Source organism: Antedon bifida, chromosome 1 (assembly GCF_963402885.1).
Source record: "Antedon bifida chromosome 1, ecAntBifi1.1, whole genome shotgun sequence".
Lineage (NCBI taxonomy): Eukaryota > Metazoa > Echinodermata > Crinoidea > Comatulida > Antedonidae > Antedon > Antedon bifida.
The window spans coordinates 17,694,252-17,713,081 of NC_136226.1; the positions used below are offsets into that span (position 1 = coordinate 17,694,252).

The following is an 18,830-nucleotide window of genomic DNA, read 5'->3' on the forward strand; positions in this document are numbered from 1 at the left end:
TAAGTTTGACATATCTAGTTGTCTTAGGTTTCACCTTATTACAAATGGTCGACATCATTATTTTTTTCCCTAGTATGTGTGTTTAATAAATAAATTAAATAAATGAATAAACTTTTTTTTACTTACCGAAGAGCAGATAATATTTGTAAGGTCAATGTTTAAAGAGACATCACTCAACATAAAGGTATTGCCTGCTGGGTAAAAGTCAACACTGGGCCACAACGCATTTGTACTTCCTGGAAGTTGTGTCTCAAATAAGATTGACCCTTCACCATCTGCTTCATCATTAGTAAACACTGTTAATGCCCAAAGATTTGATCCATTAATAACTGCGCCTGCGTTGTCCGTTACCACAGCAATAGACAGGCCAACACTTGCACTTCCTTCTCTCTCCAGGATTGGCTCTCCATTAGTTACAGTTAATGTTGTGTCAGTTACAATAACACCTATGATTAAACAAATAGAACAGTATAGAAAAGATCTTTTACTTTGTTCTCATTAAGTCTGTTTTCCACTAGGTGGAATTATTTACACATCAGCTTGTGAGCATGCATATTCATATTTAACAAATCTCATTCTACAATGAATTTTAGTGACAGTTTTAGTAGAGATTTTCACTTCATAATATTTTGTGTTTGACTTTTATGAAGCAAAAAATCAGATCTCAGAAAATGGGTCACATGCACATGCAAAGCAAACAGCTCTGACGACATTTGACCTAAATGAAAAGTATATCGCTAGTTTTATTTGTATGGAAAATATTAAAAGTGTAGGGCAATGTTTTTCTTGACGTTGGATTTTTGCGAATTAATTCACCTAGTGTTGATAGGCTAGTAAGGGAAAGGAGGGATAAATGGACACATTTGTTTTTTTTTTGGCATAAAAATGTCTATACTCTCTATTTATTTTCTAAAAACGCAAAAGAAATTAAATTTTGTGTACAAACACATACCATTGCAGTCAAGCTGAGCGCATGCCACATTTTCTCCACTAAGAGTAAAGTCAATGGATGGTGGATTAAGCATATCTGTGTTTTCTAACACTTCAAAACAAAGATATTCAACTTCTGTACAAATAGCTTCATTTAACTGGAAATTGACAGACACACTTGTGAAATCAAGATCTGTAGAATCATCAAACATGGTGCTTGTGGGTGTAAGGCTGTGTCGTGATTCTGCTGTTCTTGTTCCAGATCCTGTTGAACTGACACTTCCAAAAATATTCACTTCCCATAGATCGGTTCCATTTACATCTGCACCACTGTCATCATGAACAAAATTGGCAGTGACATCTATGTTCTGATTGATTCCTCCTTCAATGATTGGTGTTCCACTTTCAATTGCTAGACTTGAAGATTCAATAACAACACCTATAATTCAAAGAAGAAATTATTTAAAGTAGGAAAATTTAAAACTACAGGACACTGATCCCATTTCCTTTTTACGACCTCCTAACTCTCACGATAAATATTTTGTGTTAAAAACAAAAACTCAAGACAAAAAATGTATAAAAAATTATAATTTCTACCACTAACTGTACTAGGCTCTGAGCAGCGTTTAAAAAATACAGTTTTGGGGGCCAAACCGCGGGCGGGTCATGCACAGTTTGCTGAACGCCACTCTAGAGAAAAGAAAACATACCAATATAGGTATGTAAGATGCTTGTAATAAATGTATTCGTTGTTTAATACGTGTATAATGAGTTGCCACCGTATTTACAGCCTTTGGCATGAATGACATAGTTGTCTGCCTTTAGCCTTTTAATAGCGCCATGTGTGGTTTGATATATATTCAAAATAGTATAGCGCCATCACTGGTTTGGACATGCTTTTGTAAAACTTCCCGCCGTATTCCCAATATATTTATTTTTATAAGTTGGGAGGTTTCCCCTTAAAAAAAACAAAGCATAAACCTACCTGTACAAGATGATAGAGTACATGCAACATTTTCGCTGTCAGCTTCATTAAATGTAAATAGTGTGTCAGCATTAGATGACTGAGTAATTTCAATGCAAACATACATAAGATTGTCACATGCTGCATCCAAGTTCACTGTAGCCTGTATGCTTGAAAGTGTTTCTGAGGTCATTGAAATTTCTGTTGATTACATTGATAAAATTGATTAGGTTAATGATGTTTTAGAACAGCCTAAGGGTATACTGATGTCCTGAAGAAAGCTAACAGAGACTTCTCCAAAACAAGCATTAGCTATGTAACTGACAGGAAAAAAAAGATAACTACAGATACTATATAAATAATTCAACAGCCTGTGCCTTCCTTTTTTATGTTCTACCTTATTTTATTCTAAACCATTCAGGTAACTCATATTATGTCTATCATATCATAAGTACTCTCACTTGCACTGAGGATGGTTGAAATGCTCTGTAATTTAATTCTTTCTGGCTGTTTTACTTTATCGTTTTTGGATTATTTATTTGTATCCCCATTGAGATCCAGACACTGATACCCACAGCATTGCCATTTCAGTAATTTGATTATACTACAATACTACAATCATACTAGAGTGTAGTATATAGTATAGTGTACTATAATATCTGTATGATAATATATGATAGATAGTCCTACAAAAACCAGTAGCTTCTTTATCATTTATCCTGTTCACAAATTTGTAATTAGATGCCAAATGTTCTATACAAGTGATTTTGATTTTATTTAATTTACCAGTGTTTCTCCAGGCTCCCCCTACAGTAGCAGGTGTTTCTGCATAACGCACACCACTCCCGTCAGACATCGGGCTATAGAAGACAGTGGCATTCCACAAATCAGTTCCTGCAGCATCTGCTGATGTGGTGTCAGGGTTCACCAAGACACTTAATGTTAGAGCATGATTCTGATTCCATTCTATAATATCATTTCCAGTATCAACTGTCAACACCATTGAGTTGATCTCAAAACCTATAAACAAATAGAATATAAATCTAGAGAATAGCATATAGAAGGAGAAAATCAATCAAAGTCCAATCATCACGCTGTCTCCTTTCACATATGTAAATAAATTGTCTGATGCAATTATGTTTCACGGAAGACAGAATGCGTCTCTAACAACATTCTATCAGATACTGTATTAATGGTAATTTATTGTTCTACTCAAGGCTAGAACTGAAGGATTATTAAGGCAATTTTTCCGCAGCCAAAAATTAACCGATAAAAGTTTAAAAAGTGTAACAGAATGAAAAATTAACCAACAATTATCTCATTCTAATCAGATAAATGCGATAATTTTTTTGGTTTGCTGGACTTGGAGGGAGGTGGAGTTTATTACAATTTTACTGTAATTTTGATTGTGTAGGCTACTGTGATCTCTACCCCTAAAGGGCAAAAGTACAATATTTACTTTAAATTTAATTTCTTTACTTACCACGACATTGTAATGGCATACAGTCAAATGTGTTACCCTCAAATGTGAAATCTGGATTTGACACACCATTGTTCTTTTTAATTTCAACACATATATATTCAGCCTGGTTGCACAAAAATGCACTCAAATCCCAATTCACAACCTTACATTAAACAGAATTAAAACTATCATTAAAAATGGGTGAAAAGATTTGAATATAGGAAAGTCCAAAAGGTTTGCCAAAAGATACTTGTCTGGATGTATCCAATATATCAAGCAGCAGATGACAAAGCAGAACATAAGTTAAGGGAAACAAAGCAAAACCAAACACTGGCTATTTCTTAAAAAGACGCACTGATGCATCCAAAATGGGGCATGATACACCTCTATATTATTGAAAATATTTTCTATAAGAAATGATAAGTAAATTAAAAAGAATTGCAGTGGTCCTTTTAGCGGGACCAATAATACAAAAATGAAGGGAAAAAAATAAATATTAAAATTAATGTAATAATCTTACCATAACATTAGTGAACTCTACTGGATCACCAGTCGTTAATTCTTGATTTGACTGTGTGTTGTCCAGATTAGCATCATCATTATGCAGTCTCATCCCTGTACCATTTGCAGCTTCACTGAGGTAAAAAGTAAATATCCACAAGTTGGTCCCAGAAATATTTGCTGATGCAGCATCTTTAGTAACTGTTACATCAAGAAATACATCCTGAAGTTTTCCTTCTACTATTGGCCATTCGTTGGTTGCACCATCACCAGCAGAGATAGTTGTTACGTCAACAATGACACCTAAAAAAACAAGATTGCACTTACATTTTAAAATATACTAACACACTTGACAACATAGTAATATAGAGTCACATATAATGTATATAGTACCTTGTACAAGGTCACACATTACTGTACTAGAAAAGTGGGTTAATCAATCAATGCAATGCAATGTTTCATTTATTTATTGATAAGCTATTAAAATAAAAACCAGATTTACCTTTGCAAGTTACACTAGTACATGCTTGTACAGCGGTTTGATCAGGATCTTGTGTAAGTGTAAAGTTTGGGTCAGCATTAGCTCCTTTACTTAAAACTGTGCAGAAGTAGTTAATCTGTGAACAAAGAAGTGTTGACACATCAAATGTTGCCATCGCTGATGATATTGTTCCGGCTCCATTGCTGACCGAAGCATCGTCTACAGTAGTCTGTGCTGAAATTAGCTCAGCCGTACTGAAATCGTTGTTACCATATATAGAAGAGGAAATACTCCATAGGTTTGTACCATCCACATCTGCTTTTGTGTTATCGGCTGCTACAGCAAGATTGTAAGTTATTTGTGATGAAGTAGACCTCTCAATGATTTCAATACCGTCTGTGATAGTAAGTGTTGTACCTGTCACATACACCCCTGTAAACAAAAACAATATAGAGTTTTAAGATAAGTACTGTATAAGTGAAATAAACAACTGATGCCTTTATCTTGGTCAATTGGTCTTGGGTAGGGAACAAAAATAAATGTATTTATACAGGATGATAATTCAATAACTACTATAATAACTTTATTGACAAACACTTTTGGATCAGTGGCAACACACTCATTAGTGGTGCAGTCAACTTAAACTACATACAAATAAACATTATAAACCAAACATGTATGTATGTACACTCAACGATACATACATAGACATTAAATACAATAGTAATACAAAACCAATGCAGTGGCTTTCTTAACTTTTAACTTTTTAAACTTTTTTTTGCAACAACAATTTTTTAACTCAGATCTTTTTTCTCAGGAAAAAGTTAATTGGTCGGATGTTTGCCCTACACTCTGACATAATTGTACTTTACTCTAAGTACATTTGAGAACGCTTGTGAATTGCAAGTAATTCTTAGGTGAGACTGAAACCCATGAATTCAAGTTCTTGAAATTAAACACTTTAGATCACCAAGCTTGCGCTGATGGCTTAAGTTAGATTCAAGCCCAAGGAAGCAGTTGGTACTGCACCAATAAATGCACTTAGCCTACAGTACAATTACGTCAGTATTGAAACAATTATCATCATGCTTTTATAGGCCTACAATTGTACATTGTTTAAAAAAATAGTAATAGTTATTGAGGGGTTACAAAGCACAAAGATTCATCAGGGGTTCCACAAGATTATGTAAAATTATGGCAACAGATGACAATTATTGAAGTATAATAAAACTCTTATTAATTTCAATTTAATCTCTATACAATATATATCTATCTACAATTTGAACATAAAAAGGTATTTTACATAAATATCATGGTTACAAAATACATACCATAACAAGTGACTGGTTGACAACCAATCAAATCATTGTCTGAGCCTGATACTCCAGATAATTTGAAGACAGGATCTGAGGAGCTTTGCCGTTTCAGTTTGACACAAATGTACATCGCATCATCAAGACATGTTTTATCAGTCATGTCAATGTCTGCCATCAAGTTTGTGAATTGAATTGTCTAGGAGGGAAAAACAGACCATCAAAGAAATAATAATGTAGGAAAAAGAAATATAAGGTTTGAATGCGGAATAGCTGTGTTCATAAGCGTATGAAATAATAAATGTTTTAAACTTTAACCTAAAAGAAAGTACCTGTATAGGATATTTGTACAGCACTTTCCCCCCAGAAAAATTGATTTGTAAGAGCATATGAAACAGAGGGCGCAAAAATTCATGACCACAATTATAATAATTGCATTATGACAAACCCTTAAATGCCAAACTGTAAAGGGTATAACATGATAATTAGACAATAAAAAGAATAAGATCTTTTTTTGTAGACAAAGAGAATTAGTTATTTGAATACTAACTTCATTAGCAGCTAGATCCATGTCATCCAAAACTACAGTTGTTCCAATGGGATTAGCTGCAAATGTGCTGTCATCTGAATTAACAAATATTGTTGCTTCCCATAAACTAGAGCCATTAATAGATGCACCAGTTCCACTAGAAGTGACGTTTAATGTTGTTATTACGACTGGATTTTCAATACTCATAGACAACTCAATTACTGATAAGCTGTCTTCAAATGCTACTGTGGTAATTAATACGCCTGTAAAAGAAAATAAACCTATTTAGTGATTACAATTCAATTCAACTTTATTTTCCACAGAGGCCGAGATCAAAACATGGCTGTGCTTCCCTGGGGCCGTGTACTTATATATATACAAATAGAATGTGAACAATGTTTTAACAATATTATGTATACAGTATTATATTTAAAAGTTTCAATGAAGTTTTGATCGTAGACGAGTGAATTTCAGCACCAATATTGTTTCATTTTAAGTGCACCCTTAGATGCAAGGCTGGGTTTTTTTTTATTCAGTCTTGGGTAAAGGCAGAGCAAAAAGGCTTATTTAAAAAATATGAAATTAATAAAAAGCTGTTTTGGTGACAGAAAAACTGACAAACTGTCTTAAACAATTCTTTACCTACCCAATATTTAAAGGGTACCTGTGTATATTAATATAAATTAAACAACATTATTTCAAACTACTGTTTACCATTTACATTTACTGAATGATTTTAATTACAACTTTGTATAAGTAGTACACTAGACTCTAAACATCCCTTATTTGTTCGACTGTACTGTAAGTATCACTTTTCCAAGCAAAAATTGGACTGTACACACATACATACATTTTAGTATTATTTTGCATTTATCTTGGTCACCATCAACTTGAGAGACAAATAAACACCAAATGTCATTGTAACATAAACTATTGGATATATTTTGATCATCAACAAAGCTATATGGTACCAGGAAGAAATGAAATAACATAATTTCACTCTTCCTTCTTGATGGTACTGATTCACATAACTTAAACATAATTAGATTACAATTAGATTGCCTAGTGCATGTTAAATCTAATAGACTGTATAATACAACCTACCTCTGCAGTCTGTCCTAAGGCTAGCTGTATTGGTTACTGGTGTCATTGTGAATGTTTCATCATCATTAGGAGATAGATCAGCACATATATATTCCATATCTGAACACATGAGTGCAGATATGTCTAGACTTGCAGTAACACCATCAAAGGCTCTCATGTTTCCAGCAACCAGAGTGACAGTGGTGTCCATTAGGGTTGCAGGTGCTAGAGCATTTTTGTTGCCAGAACAATCAGAATTTCCACTAAGGTAAATATCAATCTTCCACAGGTTCGGGCCATTGATGGCGCTGCCTCCATCTGCATCTGGTAGAACCAACAATGCCAACTCGGCATCAAGATTTGTTGTTTGATACTCAGTTATGACAGGAGCATCACTAACAATATTAATAGAAGTGATCATTACTCCTGAAATAGAATATAACTTTTTTTTTAAACATGAATATAAATATAAGTAAACAATAGTAAAACTTTTACCTTTACTTTCAAAAAATAAATGCAGAAACAGAGTAGTACTGTAGTAAAACGTATTACTAAACATGTTTGTATTCAAGAATAAATAAATATAACAGGACTCAAAATAAATCTCTTAGCTCCATTCACTGTAAATCTAAGGATGGGAGAAAGTTGGAGAATGCCCTAGGATCAAGCAGACATGCTAAATTGTACCTGGTTCTTCTATTTAACAAATTTGGAAACAAAAAACTTAAAATACTTCCTGTATTACCTAAGCAAGTGGGAACAAAACATCCTTCAAGTACACTATTAGAATCAATTTCAAAATCTACAGAAGAACTTGATCCTTCTACCATTCTGACACAGATGAACGGAGCATCCACACATTCAGTAGCATTCAGATCAAATACTGCTGTGATTCCTGTCAAGGTACTAGTAGAGCCAGCCGTAGCATCCTCATTCATGGCTGCAGTGCTGACAGTAACATCAGCAGTAACAATGGGTGTTCTTGTTGTATCATCTGCACTAGTGAAGACTACTGCATCCCAGAGACCAGTACCGCTGACACTACCACCAGAACTACTGATTGCGAGACCAACATTAATGGAGATTGTTGAAGCCCAATTTTGAAGAATACTATCAGACGAGGTTGGTGTCACACTTGATATTAATACACCTAGAATAAATTGTTCAGTTGATGAAAAATTGTTTTGTTATAGCTTATTTTATTTGTATTTGTATTTTTTGGAGATCCAGCCACAAATACCCACATATTATTTTTTCAGTAAACTGCTTTTTGATTTATAAAAAATGACAGATAGAGGGCATATTATACATAAAAATGGTGTCACAAAATTATTATCTTTCAGTTATTCTAATAGTATTATACATTAATTTAGTAAAAAAATCAAAAATTTAGTAAAACATGAAAAAAAAAACCTGTTTGGTAGTACAGTATTTATATTGCCTTAAATCTAAGATTTTCAATTGTTATGAATGGTTGATTTACCTGAACAATTAGCCAGGGTGCAAACTGTGAATTCACTATTATCATTGCTTGCTGCTGACAGTTCAAAATTTGGGCTAGCAGAACTAGATTTCGACAGAACTGCACACAAATAGTCTATACTGCCACTTGCACAGTAAAGATTACTAAAGTCCATAGTAGCACTTAAACCTGTTAGACTTAAAGTATCTCCAATAGTTGTTATATCCATTCCAGCATTGGCGGCTATAGAAATAAAATCCAAAGTTAACTAGGCGAAAGAAATTTGAAAAGTTGTTCACAACATCAAATTTTCTACTGAATATGGGTTGGCTGTGTTCCCCATTAAAACTACTACTACTGTAAATTGTCATTTGATGTAGTTCATTGCTTAATAAGTAATATACGTTTATACATATGTCAATGTTTTAATCAATATATCTGTTTCACTGAAATGTAATACAGATAAAGGCAATCTAACAACACATTAGATCAAAGGACTGTTCCTATCTTGGAAAACGAGCTCATCGTCCTGTTGTTAGATTGCCTTGGACCTACTAACTCACTTGATAGAATCACTTGTTGCGCACTTTGCTGAGTACCACTTCCATCAGCATTAGCACTGGCATAAATGTTGACCTGCCATAAGTTGTTACCAGTAACACCAGCATTACTGGTAGGATAGGTAACATCAAATGCAACGGTTGTTGATCGATCTTCCAAAAAACCTGCACTGATAGTCAAACTTGCATCAGCATTGATTACAATTCCTGCACAAGAAAATGATTATGCAATAACCAAAGAAATAAGTAAATGCCTTTTCTCAACAGTTTTGTAGTATTTATTCATTTCACAATGATCTTGTTTGACAAAAAGCCTGAAAATACCAACACAATCTCAAAATAAAACTAAATGTTTGGTCTTTTGTACAGAAAGATTACATTGCACATCAGATCCCTCAGATCAAGCATGCTCAATTTGTAGCTAAATGTACTATACTTACCAGTACATTGTATTTGAGCACAGCCAATGTTAGCTGTGTCTGGTGTAAAGCCAAGAGTAAAAGCTGGGGATGGACTTGTGCCTTGTTGAACTTCAATGCACACATAATCAAATTCCGAACAACTTAAAGAAGTAAGGTCAAAGTCTACATGTATCTGTAAAATTGAAAAAAATATATCCATTAGAGCCATTCCAATGATCATTGCTCATAAATGCTGTCCAGGTGACTTTTCAAAGTACATGCTTCTCCCCTAAGGTTCTCATTATTTCATTGCTGCCATTTCAGGGCCTCTCCTGTCTGTGTGTGTGTGTGTGAACTAGTAAACCGGGGTAAAGTAAGTAAACCCCTACTGGTCTCCAAAGATATAGTAAAAGGTTATTTTACACAAACAATTTTGTGTATACTGGACCTTCCGTTTTATAGGGTAGTCCTTAAAAGTGAATGTGGACCATTGCAGGTATTATCATGGATTACAGTTTCATGTCTTATTGCTCACAATAACTTAAACATACCAACCAGAAATGAGTTATATAAAGAATAAAATAATATTTTATTATGTCTCAGAGGGAGAATCCAATAAACAGGAATGAGAGGTAGAAATATATCAAAATATATGTTAATGGTTTTTCATTACCAATGGCCAGACTGAATTTCCATTATTGTCCAGACCGTAATCTGCTGACGTCAACATGTCAACATCATGGTCTTGAATCCTTGTTCCAGTTCCATCAACTTCTGAATTCAAAAAGCCTCTTGCTTTCCACAGACCAGTTCCTTAAATTTATTATAAATATAATTATATAAAATCAATCAATATTTTTATAGTTTTTAATTTGATCATTGCACTACTTGTGTATGTTACTTACTTATATTATCATAGCTTCTTTTTTTTATGGTTTTTTATTAATCTAATTTGTATATACAGTACATCATCACTACTATGTTCAGAACTAACAAAGTGTTTTTCAAATACAATGCTATAGGTATTGGCCCTTGTTCGTTTTAGGGAAAAATTTCCTCTTAATAGGAGTGTGTCTCCTGAACAGGGTTGTAACAAAAGAGGTTTTCTACTGTAGGTTTGCAGTCTAGATGATATTTTGAATGATCCAACTATGGAGGTATAAAAATAACTAATTGTATACCTCCAAAATCCAACTTTACCTTGTATACTGGCAAAGGATGTGTCAGAAGACAACGTCACAGTCAAATCTACATCATTATTGTTAGTTCCTTGAACCAAAGGTGAGTTTGCAGTTTGAGCAGGTAAAACATTTGTGATGACCACACCTAAAGAAATATAAACATTTCAAGTGATGGTACAAATACCTAATCAATTATTATTAGGATATATAGATATATATACAACAGCAGTTTATTGTATATAGTTTATACTTGATAGCACAAGAGGGATGAATAAAGATACAGTATATTCTGTTGTATTATTTGTTACTAGGGAACTACACTAAACTAAGCTGTGATTGGCTCTGTAGCCTACAGTACTGTAAGCATCATTTACTGTACCTCATGTCAACATCGTTGTGGGGGAATATAACTGGTTCAAAAAAATATTAGTTACTAAGCAAATCATGTTTTTTAAGTCAAGTTAGATGAGTAAAGTATTCATTGTAAAAATCGTATGTATTTTTAAGTAGGCCTATTGTGTAGACCATGGTGTTCCCTATCAGGACAACTACCACCTTTTCATCTCATTTGGGACAAGCACTGTTTTTCTAAAATAAAGTGATTCAACTGGTATACAATAAAACCTTGAGTTTTCAAGGTGCTTTTTGTTATGGTGAGTTGCGTGGCCAAGCTCACCACCAGAACAATATAGTCGAGGAGTGCCTTGAAGTCTGTGTGTTATATTATTGTTATGGTGAGTTGAGTGGTCGAGCTCACCACCAGAACAATGGTCGAGGAGTGCCTTGAAGTCTGTGTGTGATATTATTGTTATGGTGGTGAGCTTGGCCACTCAGGCCTAAAGGTACCTCCAGATATCTCTGATAGGAAGAATAATAGCTATATACGTAGTAGGTAATAGTAGCAGCAAGGTACTGCAATTTTCTAGGAAGCAGGTGGTCGACGGATGTCCCGGAAGGTAATTATCAGAATAATTTTATATGATTTAAAGGATTTGTACAACTCTCTGGTTTATATGTGGATATTATATTTTATTTTATGTCTTAGGCAATGTGGCCAAGGATTATTAATAGTAAATTAATCACTGTCCTATCAGATAGGTGGTAATAATCCCACTAATACAGGGGCTATTTTAACCACCTACTGTATACTCTTCTCGAATAATGAACTGGGTTCTTTAAAGTGCACAGAGGAACTGTCTACACTGGACCTACGGTTTGTAGTCCTCATCCGAGAATACTTGTTTCACCTTCAGAACTAGGAGCGAGTCGGCCTCGAACCCTTGCTTATATTGTTGGCTCTTTAGGTATGGTAAATGGCGCCCCTGTCTCCACTCGGCCATTGACTGAGTGTCTAGAAAACTCAGATTTAGAAAAGTCAGATCTCAGATATATCTGACTTTTCTAGATCTAGAAAACTCAGATATATCTGAGATCCGAGTTTTCTAGACACCCGCCATTAACTCGCTTATGAAAATGAACTATACCGTAAACTAAAATCAAACATAAATCTTAACAAACCTTGACATTCTATAGCAGTGCACACAGTTGTGTCATATCCAGTGTCTGGAGTTAATGTAAAACTGCCTTGTGACGTCAATGTAGCGCAAAACATTGACAATTCTGAACAAATCCTATTTTCAAGATTCAAATTAGCTGTTCCTTGAAGTGTAAATGTTTGTCCTGGTGTCACACCAACATTGGCATTAACTAGGGTGGCAGTAGCTTCCGTTCCTGACACCAGAACATTGGCAGAATCTCTTATGAAGAATTCCAAAGCCCATAGGTTTGAGCCAGTTAAGGAATCACTTCCAGCCGTTGTACCAATAATAAACGACGATGTTATAGCATGAGAAGTTGTGTGTTCAATTAACGGGTCACCAGAAATTAGATTAGGAATAATATTTGTAATAATAACTGGAAAAAAAAGATAATGAATTAATAACTTCGTTTTACAATTGTTAGGTACTCTCCAAACACCCCACTATAATTTATTTAATAGGTAGCACTTATACTGTATGTGAAATAATATTGTATAATGATAAACATTTTGACATATTGACTACAGTATATTAAGCCTAAAGAAAATAATTGTTTTTCATGCCTTACCATCAGCATTAGCTGTAAAAATCTGCAAGAAAAGTAGATAACATAAATAAATTATAACTATATCCTACACAGTTCATATGCCTACCCACAGTGCAACATACTTTCAACAATACTCTTTTTAATTGTTTTATTCTTTTATTTAACAACAGGATTACACAATCAGGAAAAAGAAAAACCTGTTTTATATTGTGGTCCTGTCTTAAATACAAATACAAAAACAAATCGAAACAACAAAGTTTTAGTTTTGCGAAAAGAAAGATCGATATCTAGCTTAAATGAAGTCCAATTTGAGTAAACTTTTGATATATGTTTTTTGAGACTTTATTTTATTGTAATAGGCCTACATCAAAAAACCTTTTCTTGCAATTTTTCTTGCAGTTTGACTCGACTAAAGTAATTGTTGGAGAATTCAGAACTTGTCAATTCAATTAATTATTAGGTCTATCATGATTAATTTTGTGATTTTTAAAAGAGTAAGAAAACATAACTGAAGAGGCTTCCTAAATTACGTTTTACTTTCATTTACTAAAGCCTAATCCTTGACAAAATGTAGGGAGTACGATAGGCACCAAGTAACACAAGGAATGCAATATATAAACTATGTACTGTAGAACCCGGTATTGGTACCTATTGTTATACAAATCAAGTTAGTTTATGCTCCATAAATTATGAAATACAAGAAAAAGTTTTAACAATAACGTCCACAGGCATAACAGTGTATTGTAAAAGAAAAACCAAACATCAGGTCAAGTCAACCATGATAGAAACTACAGAGGTATACGACGGGAGTGTCACAAAGAGTTGATAATTGTCACCGTAATCTTATAGGCTTAAACATCATGCTAAAAAATACTTTCAGTATTTTACAAATATGCTTATCATACATTGTTTTCTAGAAAATGTAGGCCTACATAAAACTTCATTTCAACCCTGTTTACAATTAATGTGCAGTCCTTTTCTTAGAGAAACTCTCAACTCATGAATAAAATTATATAAAAGTGTTATTTGTTAACAAACTTTTTGTAAATTAATTACAAAGTGTCATATTAAAGATATTTTGGTGCACTCCCACACAAGTTCAAATCACACTGCTCCGTTCCCCTCTCCTTCGGTGCACTGCCACACAAGTTCAAATCACACTGTTCCGTTCCCCTCTCCTTCGGTGCACTGCCACACAAGTTCAAATCACACTGTTCCGTTCCCCTCTCCTTCGGTGCACTGTCACACAAGTTCAAATCACACTGCTCCGTTCCCCTCTCCTTCGGTGCACTGCCACACAAGTTCAAATCACACTGTTCCGTTCCCCTCTCCTTCGGTGCACTGCCACACAAGTTCAAATCACACTGTTCCGTTCCCCTCTCCTTCGGTGCACTGCCACACAAGTTCAAATCACACTGTTCCGTTCCCCTCTCCTTCGGTGCACTGCCACACAAGTTCAAATCACACTGCTCCGTTCCCCTCTCCTTCGGTGCACTGCCACACAAGTTCAAATCACACTGTTCCGTTCCCCTCTCCTTCGGTGCACTGCCACACAAGTTCAAATAACACTGTTCCGTTCCCCTCTCCTTCGGTGCACTGCCACACAAGTTCAAATCACACTGTTCCGTTCCCCTCTCCTTCGGTGCACTGCCACACAAGTTTAAATCACACTGTTCCGTTCCCCTCTCCTTCGGTGCACTGCCCACAAGTTCAAATCACACTGTTCCGTTCCCCTCTCCTTCGGTGCACTGCCACACAAGTTCAAATCACACTGCTCCGTTCCCCTCTCCTTCGGTGCACTGTCACACAAGTTCAAATCACACTGTTCCGTTCCCCTCTCCTTCGGTGCACTGCCACACAAGTTCAATCACACTGTTCCGTTCCCCTCTCCTTCGGTGCACTGCCACACAAGTTCAAATCACACTGTTCCGTTCCCCTCTCCTTCAGTGCACTGTCACACAAGTTCAAATCACACTGTTCCGTTCCCCTCTCCTTCGGTGCACTGCCACACAAGTTCAAATCACACTGTTCCGTTCCCCTCTCCTTCGGTGCACTGTCACACAAGTTCAAATCACACTGTTCCGTTCCCCTCTCCTTCGGTGCACTGCCACACAAGTTCAATCACACTGTTCCGTTCCCCTCTCCTTCGGTGCACTGCCACACAAGTTCAAATCACACTGCTCCGTTCCCCTCTCCTTCGGTGCACTGCCACACAAGTTGAAATCACACTGTTCCGTTCCCCTCTCCTTCGGTGCACTGCCACACAAGTTCAAATCACACTGTTCCGTTCCCCTCTCCTTCGGTGCACTGCCACACAAGTTCCAATCACACTGTTCCGTTCCCCTCTCCTTCGGTGCACTGCCACACAAGTTCAAATCACACTGTTCCGTTCCCCTCTCCTTCGGTGCACTGCCACACAAGTTCAAATCACACTGTTCCGTTCCCCTCTCCTTCGGTGCACTGCCACACAAGTTCAATCACACTGTTCCGTTCCCCTCTCCTTCAGTGCACTGTCACACAAGTTCAAATCACACTGTTCCGTTCCCCTCTCCTTCGGTGCACTGTCACACAAGTTCAAATCACACTGTTCCGTTCCCCTCTCCTTCGGTGCACTGCCACACAAGTTCAAATCACACTGTTCCGTTCCCCTCTCCTTCGGTGCACTGCCACACAAGTTCAAATCACACTGTTCCGTTCCCCTCTCCTTCGGTGCACTGCCACACAAGTTCAAATAACACTGTTCCGTTCCCCTCTCCTTCGGTGCACTGCCACACAAGTTCAAATCACACTGCTCCGTTCCCCTCTCCTTCGGTGCACTGCCACACAAGTTCAATCACACTGTTCCGTTCCCCTCTCCTTCGGTGCACTGCCACACAAGTTGAAATCACACTGTTCCGTTCCCCTCTCCTTCGGTGCACTGCCACACAAGTTCAAATCACACTGTTCCGTTCCCCTCTCTCCGTCGGTGCACTGTCACACAACAAGTTTCATAACTGTATCATCATAACATTTTAATTTTAACCATGGAAGAATTATTTTTTGCTACGGCCCTGTAAACAAGACTACCCGAAATTAACCTTCTACATAGAGATATAATAATAATATAATATCTCTATTTATCGCATGTCCTTACGACTCCTATGAATGCAAATATCATTCGGTACATCGTATATAATTCACATCCTTCTTAACCATGGAAACCGCAGTGGGTAATAATTGGTAACAATTATTTATATCGATTGTCATTATACCATCATGGATGCTAGTTTCAATTTATAAGTGACTGTCTCAAATAACGCACACACCGTTTATTGTTCAGAAACAGTGAAATAATATCAAAGCACGTCGATCTGCCTAAGCCTAATATGCTGTATGCGTCTACCTAGGACTACAGTTTGGAGACACGATAATATTGTCTTATGGAGTAGTGGATAATTTTCATTAAACCCCTCGCTCACCCTGTGAAATATCTGGATCCGCCATCATGCACGATATCTCATCAGTCGATAAAGTGAATATAATAAATGTAGGGGCTATCCAATCCTGTTTTACACTGTTATGTCATAGGCTTACAGTACATAATGTAGTAGCCTATTACAAGGATTGTTTAATAACATTAATAACAGAAAGCAACTCGAATTGATAATAAATGTATTATGTACTATGATAGCTATAATGTGTAATATTTAATGAAGACGTATTACAATATTAACTAAGCGTGATGGTTTAATGGTTTTAAATTTAGCCTATATAGCGCAAAATACAAATATTCTCTATATGCGCTGTTTAACACAAGTGTAAAAAGAAAGATAGTGTTATTGTTAAAACAAGGGAAAGCCTAAAATAAACCGAACAAATTGAAAGTCCGAAGATGAATATCATGTGATTTTGTAGGTTATAATATATTCTCTACCAGAATAAAATACTTCAAGATCATGAAATGTGCTATGGTGTGTTGATGTTTCAATCTTTTTCTTACGAATTTTTTTTTCTGTTTAAATTGAATACGGTGAACCGAATTAAGGTTAACCCATCACTAAAAATGACATGACGTAATGACAAGAGTCCCTGTGTTTCTCCCCCATAGAGCAACGTTGCTCTATGATGTTACACCGTGTTCATGCATCTATCGAATATCACTGTCTCGATCATCGTCCTTCATGTTTAGATGGTTTTAATATCGATCATGCTAACTAACAATAATTGTGACAATTACAGTATTTTTTACGAGCATAAGAAAGAAAATAAAAGCCAAGTCGCGGTAGATAAATATGCATACTTCTGCAGTATCAATACTATATAATAATACAGTAAACAGTTTTCTTGATAGTACAAACACAAAATGGCAATGCATGTTAGACCTTGTATCAACTTTTCCAAAGGATCTTCACAAGCCTAGCGTCAGTGAGCCCAACATGGGTAGGTCTATTTGAAATAAATTATGTACAATGTACACAATTATATTTGTATTATTACTGTATGTTAGAAGCAATGACAATGATGCGATTTTACAATGGTCTTGATCTTTTAGTGATAGTGGTCGAAGTTGTTGAGAACGGGAGAGCATTCCAGTCTCTAACTGTGTTAGGGAAGAAAGAGCTCTGGAATCGGTTGGTCTTAGCCACAGGAACTTTAATTGTAAGTGGATTGTGGTTCCTATGGTACAAACGCATTTGATACGCTTACAAAATTCAACGCGTTTACTGACTATACGAACTTTTAGCACGCGAAATTCAAAGACAATAAAACGTTTGAATCGAATACCAATTTAAAACGTTTAAATGTAGTAATTATTAAAAACATATTATATACGTACCGTAAATAATACCGCAAATAGCGGAAGGAACATTTTCGTGTTACCCATAATGTAATCCTTTACCGTCACGTTGACGGCGGTGTCCTTGCGTGGACGTCGATAGTAATGTTTACTTGATTATTAAAATATCCGCATCGAAGAGCAGTGTAATACAGTAATTCCAAATGCCAAAATGAATTCGGTGTGGTTGTGTGATATTGGGTCCGAATCCTAGAAAAGTATAGCTCTCTTGGCTATAATCTACCGCACCCTTTCTAAATAGGTAACACACTAAAGATATTTAACTCGATCAAGGGTGAACAATCGTGGAAATTAATCTAGTAGAACAGGTTTGGTACGATATTAGCATATGAATAATACATGCATTGTACCGTGGATGAATCGAATCGTTCTTTTGTGATGGCTTTCCACAATGCGCGATGTCATAACACTCAACGCCCTGTCAGTGAGAACACCGCCTTTGAATAGGTACACGGAATAGTGTGAAACTTGTTGATCTTATTCTTTTCTTCTGATAATAATGGGCAATGATTCTTATTATTTTCTCTGCAAAATATAAAATAGTGATCACAGTCTACAATAATAGTACAATTTGCACGGCTCAGCCTTAGTTTCATCATGATTTAATTAAATCAAAAACCAAAACTTACTTACTTCTTCTTCGTTATGAGGTCTATGCATAATATACATATTATACTTCTAACATATACATTTGTTAATGGGTATTTTAAAATCATAATTATGATATGAAATTTAACTGAAACGTAGCCCACACAACATATTTTTAGACGGAAAATTGACTGCAGTAATAATAAAATATGTCTTCCCGGTTATCACCTCATTTTATTTAATTATCTACTGGTACAGCAGGCCCACTGCACTTTTGTATGCGTGCATCCTACATGAACAAACACAATCAAACGAATTCACTACTAAACCACGACACTATTTAAGCCTGAGCCATAACTTTGTAAGTTACAATAGGCCTATACAAATGCTTACAACATATTTATCTTGTGCAGAAAGCTCATTCACCAACAATAGGCATGTGTGTTTTGTTCA

General features: G+C 35.8%; 1 protein-coding gene across 1 annotated transcript in view; it reads right to left on the reverse strand.

The window, feature by feature from the left end:
- Positions 1–18,022, reverse strand: part of LOC144835110 (uncharacterized) — a 59,638-nt gene extending 41,616 nt beyond the window's left edge. Inside the window, exons 1-19 of the mRNA XM_078690154.1 lie at positions 17,769–18,022; positions 12,974–12,995; positions 12,386–12,781; positions 10,887–11,012; positions 10,360–10,499; positions 9,726–9,879; positions 9,289–9,492; positions 8,747–8,968; positions 8,009–8,413; positions 7,285–7,689; positions 6,202–6,443; positions 5,670–5,850; positions 4,360–4,770; positions 3,877–4,160; positions 3,378–3,519; positions 2,591–2,914; positions 1,916–2,095; positions 953–1,369; positions 127–446 (exon numbers count right to left, since the gene is read on the reverse strand). Of these exons, the coding sequence (XP_078546280.1) occupies positions 127–446; positions 953–1,369; positions 1,916–2,095; positions 2,591–2,914; positions 3,378–3,519; positions 3,877–4,160; positions 4,360–4,770; positions 5,670–5,850; positions 6,202–6,443; positions 7,285–7,689; positions 8,009–8,413; positions 8,747–8,968; positions 9,289–9,492; positions 9,726–9,879; positions 10,360–10,499; positions 10,887–11,012; positions 12,386–12,781; positions 12,974–12,995; positions 17,769–17,816 (4,623 nt within the window). The 5' untranslated portion in view covers positions 17,817–18,022. The remainder of the gene's footprint in view (positions 1–126; positions 447–952; positions 1,370–1,915; positions 2,096–2,590; positions 2,915–3,377; positions 3,520–3,876; positions 4,161–4,359; positions 4,771–5,669; positions 5,851–6,201; positions 6,444–7,284; positions 7,690–8,008; positions 8,414–8,746; positions 8,969–9,288; positions 9,493–9,725; positions 9,880–10,359; positions 10,500–10,886; positions 11,013–12,385; positions 12,782–12,973; positions 12,996–17,768) is intronic.
- Between the last annotated feature and the right edge of the window lie 808 nt (positions 18,023–18,830).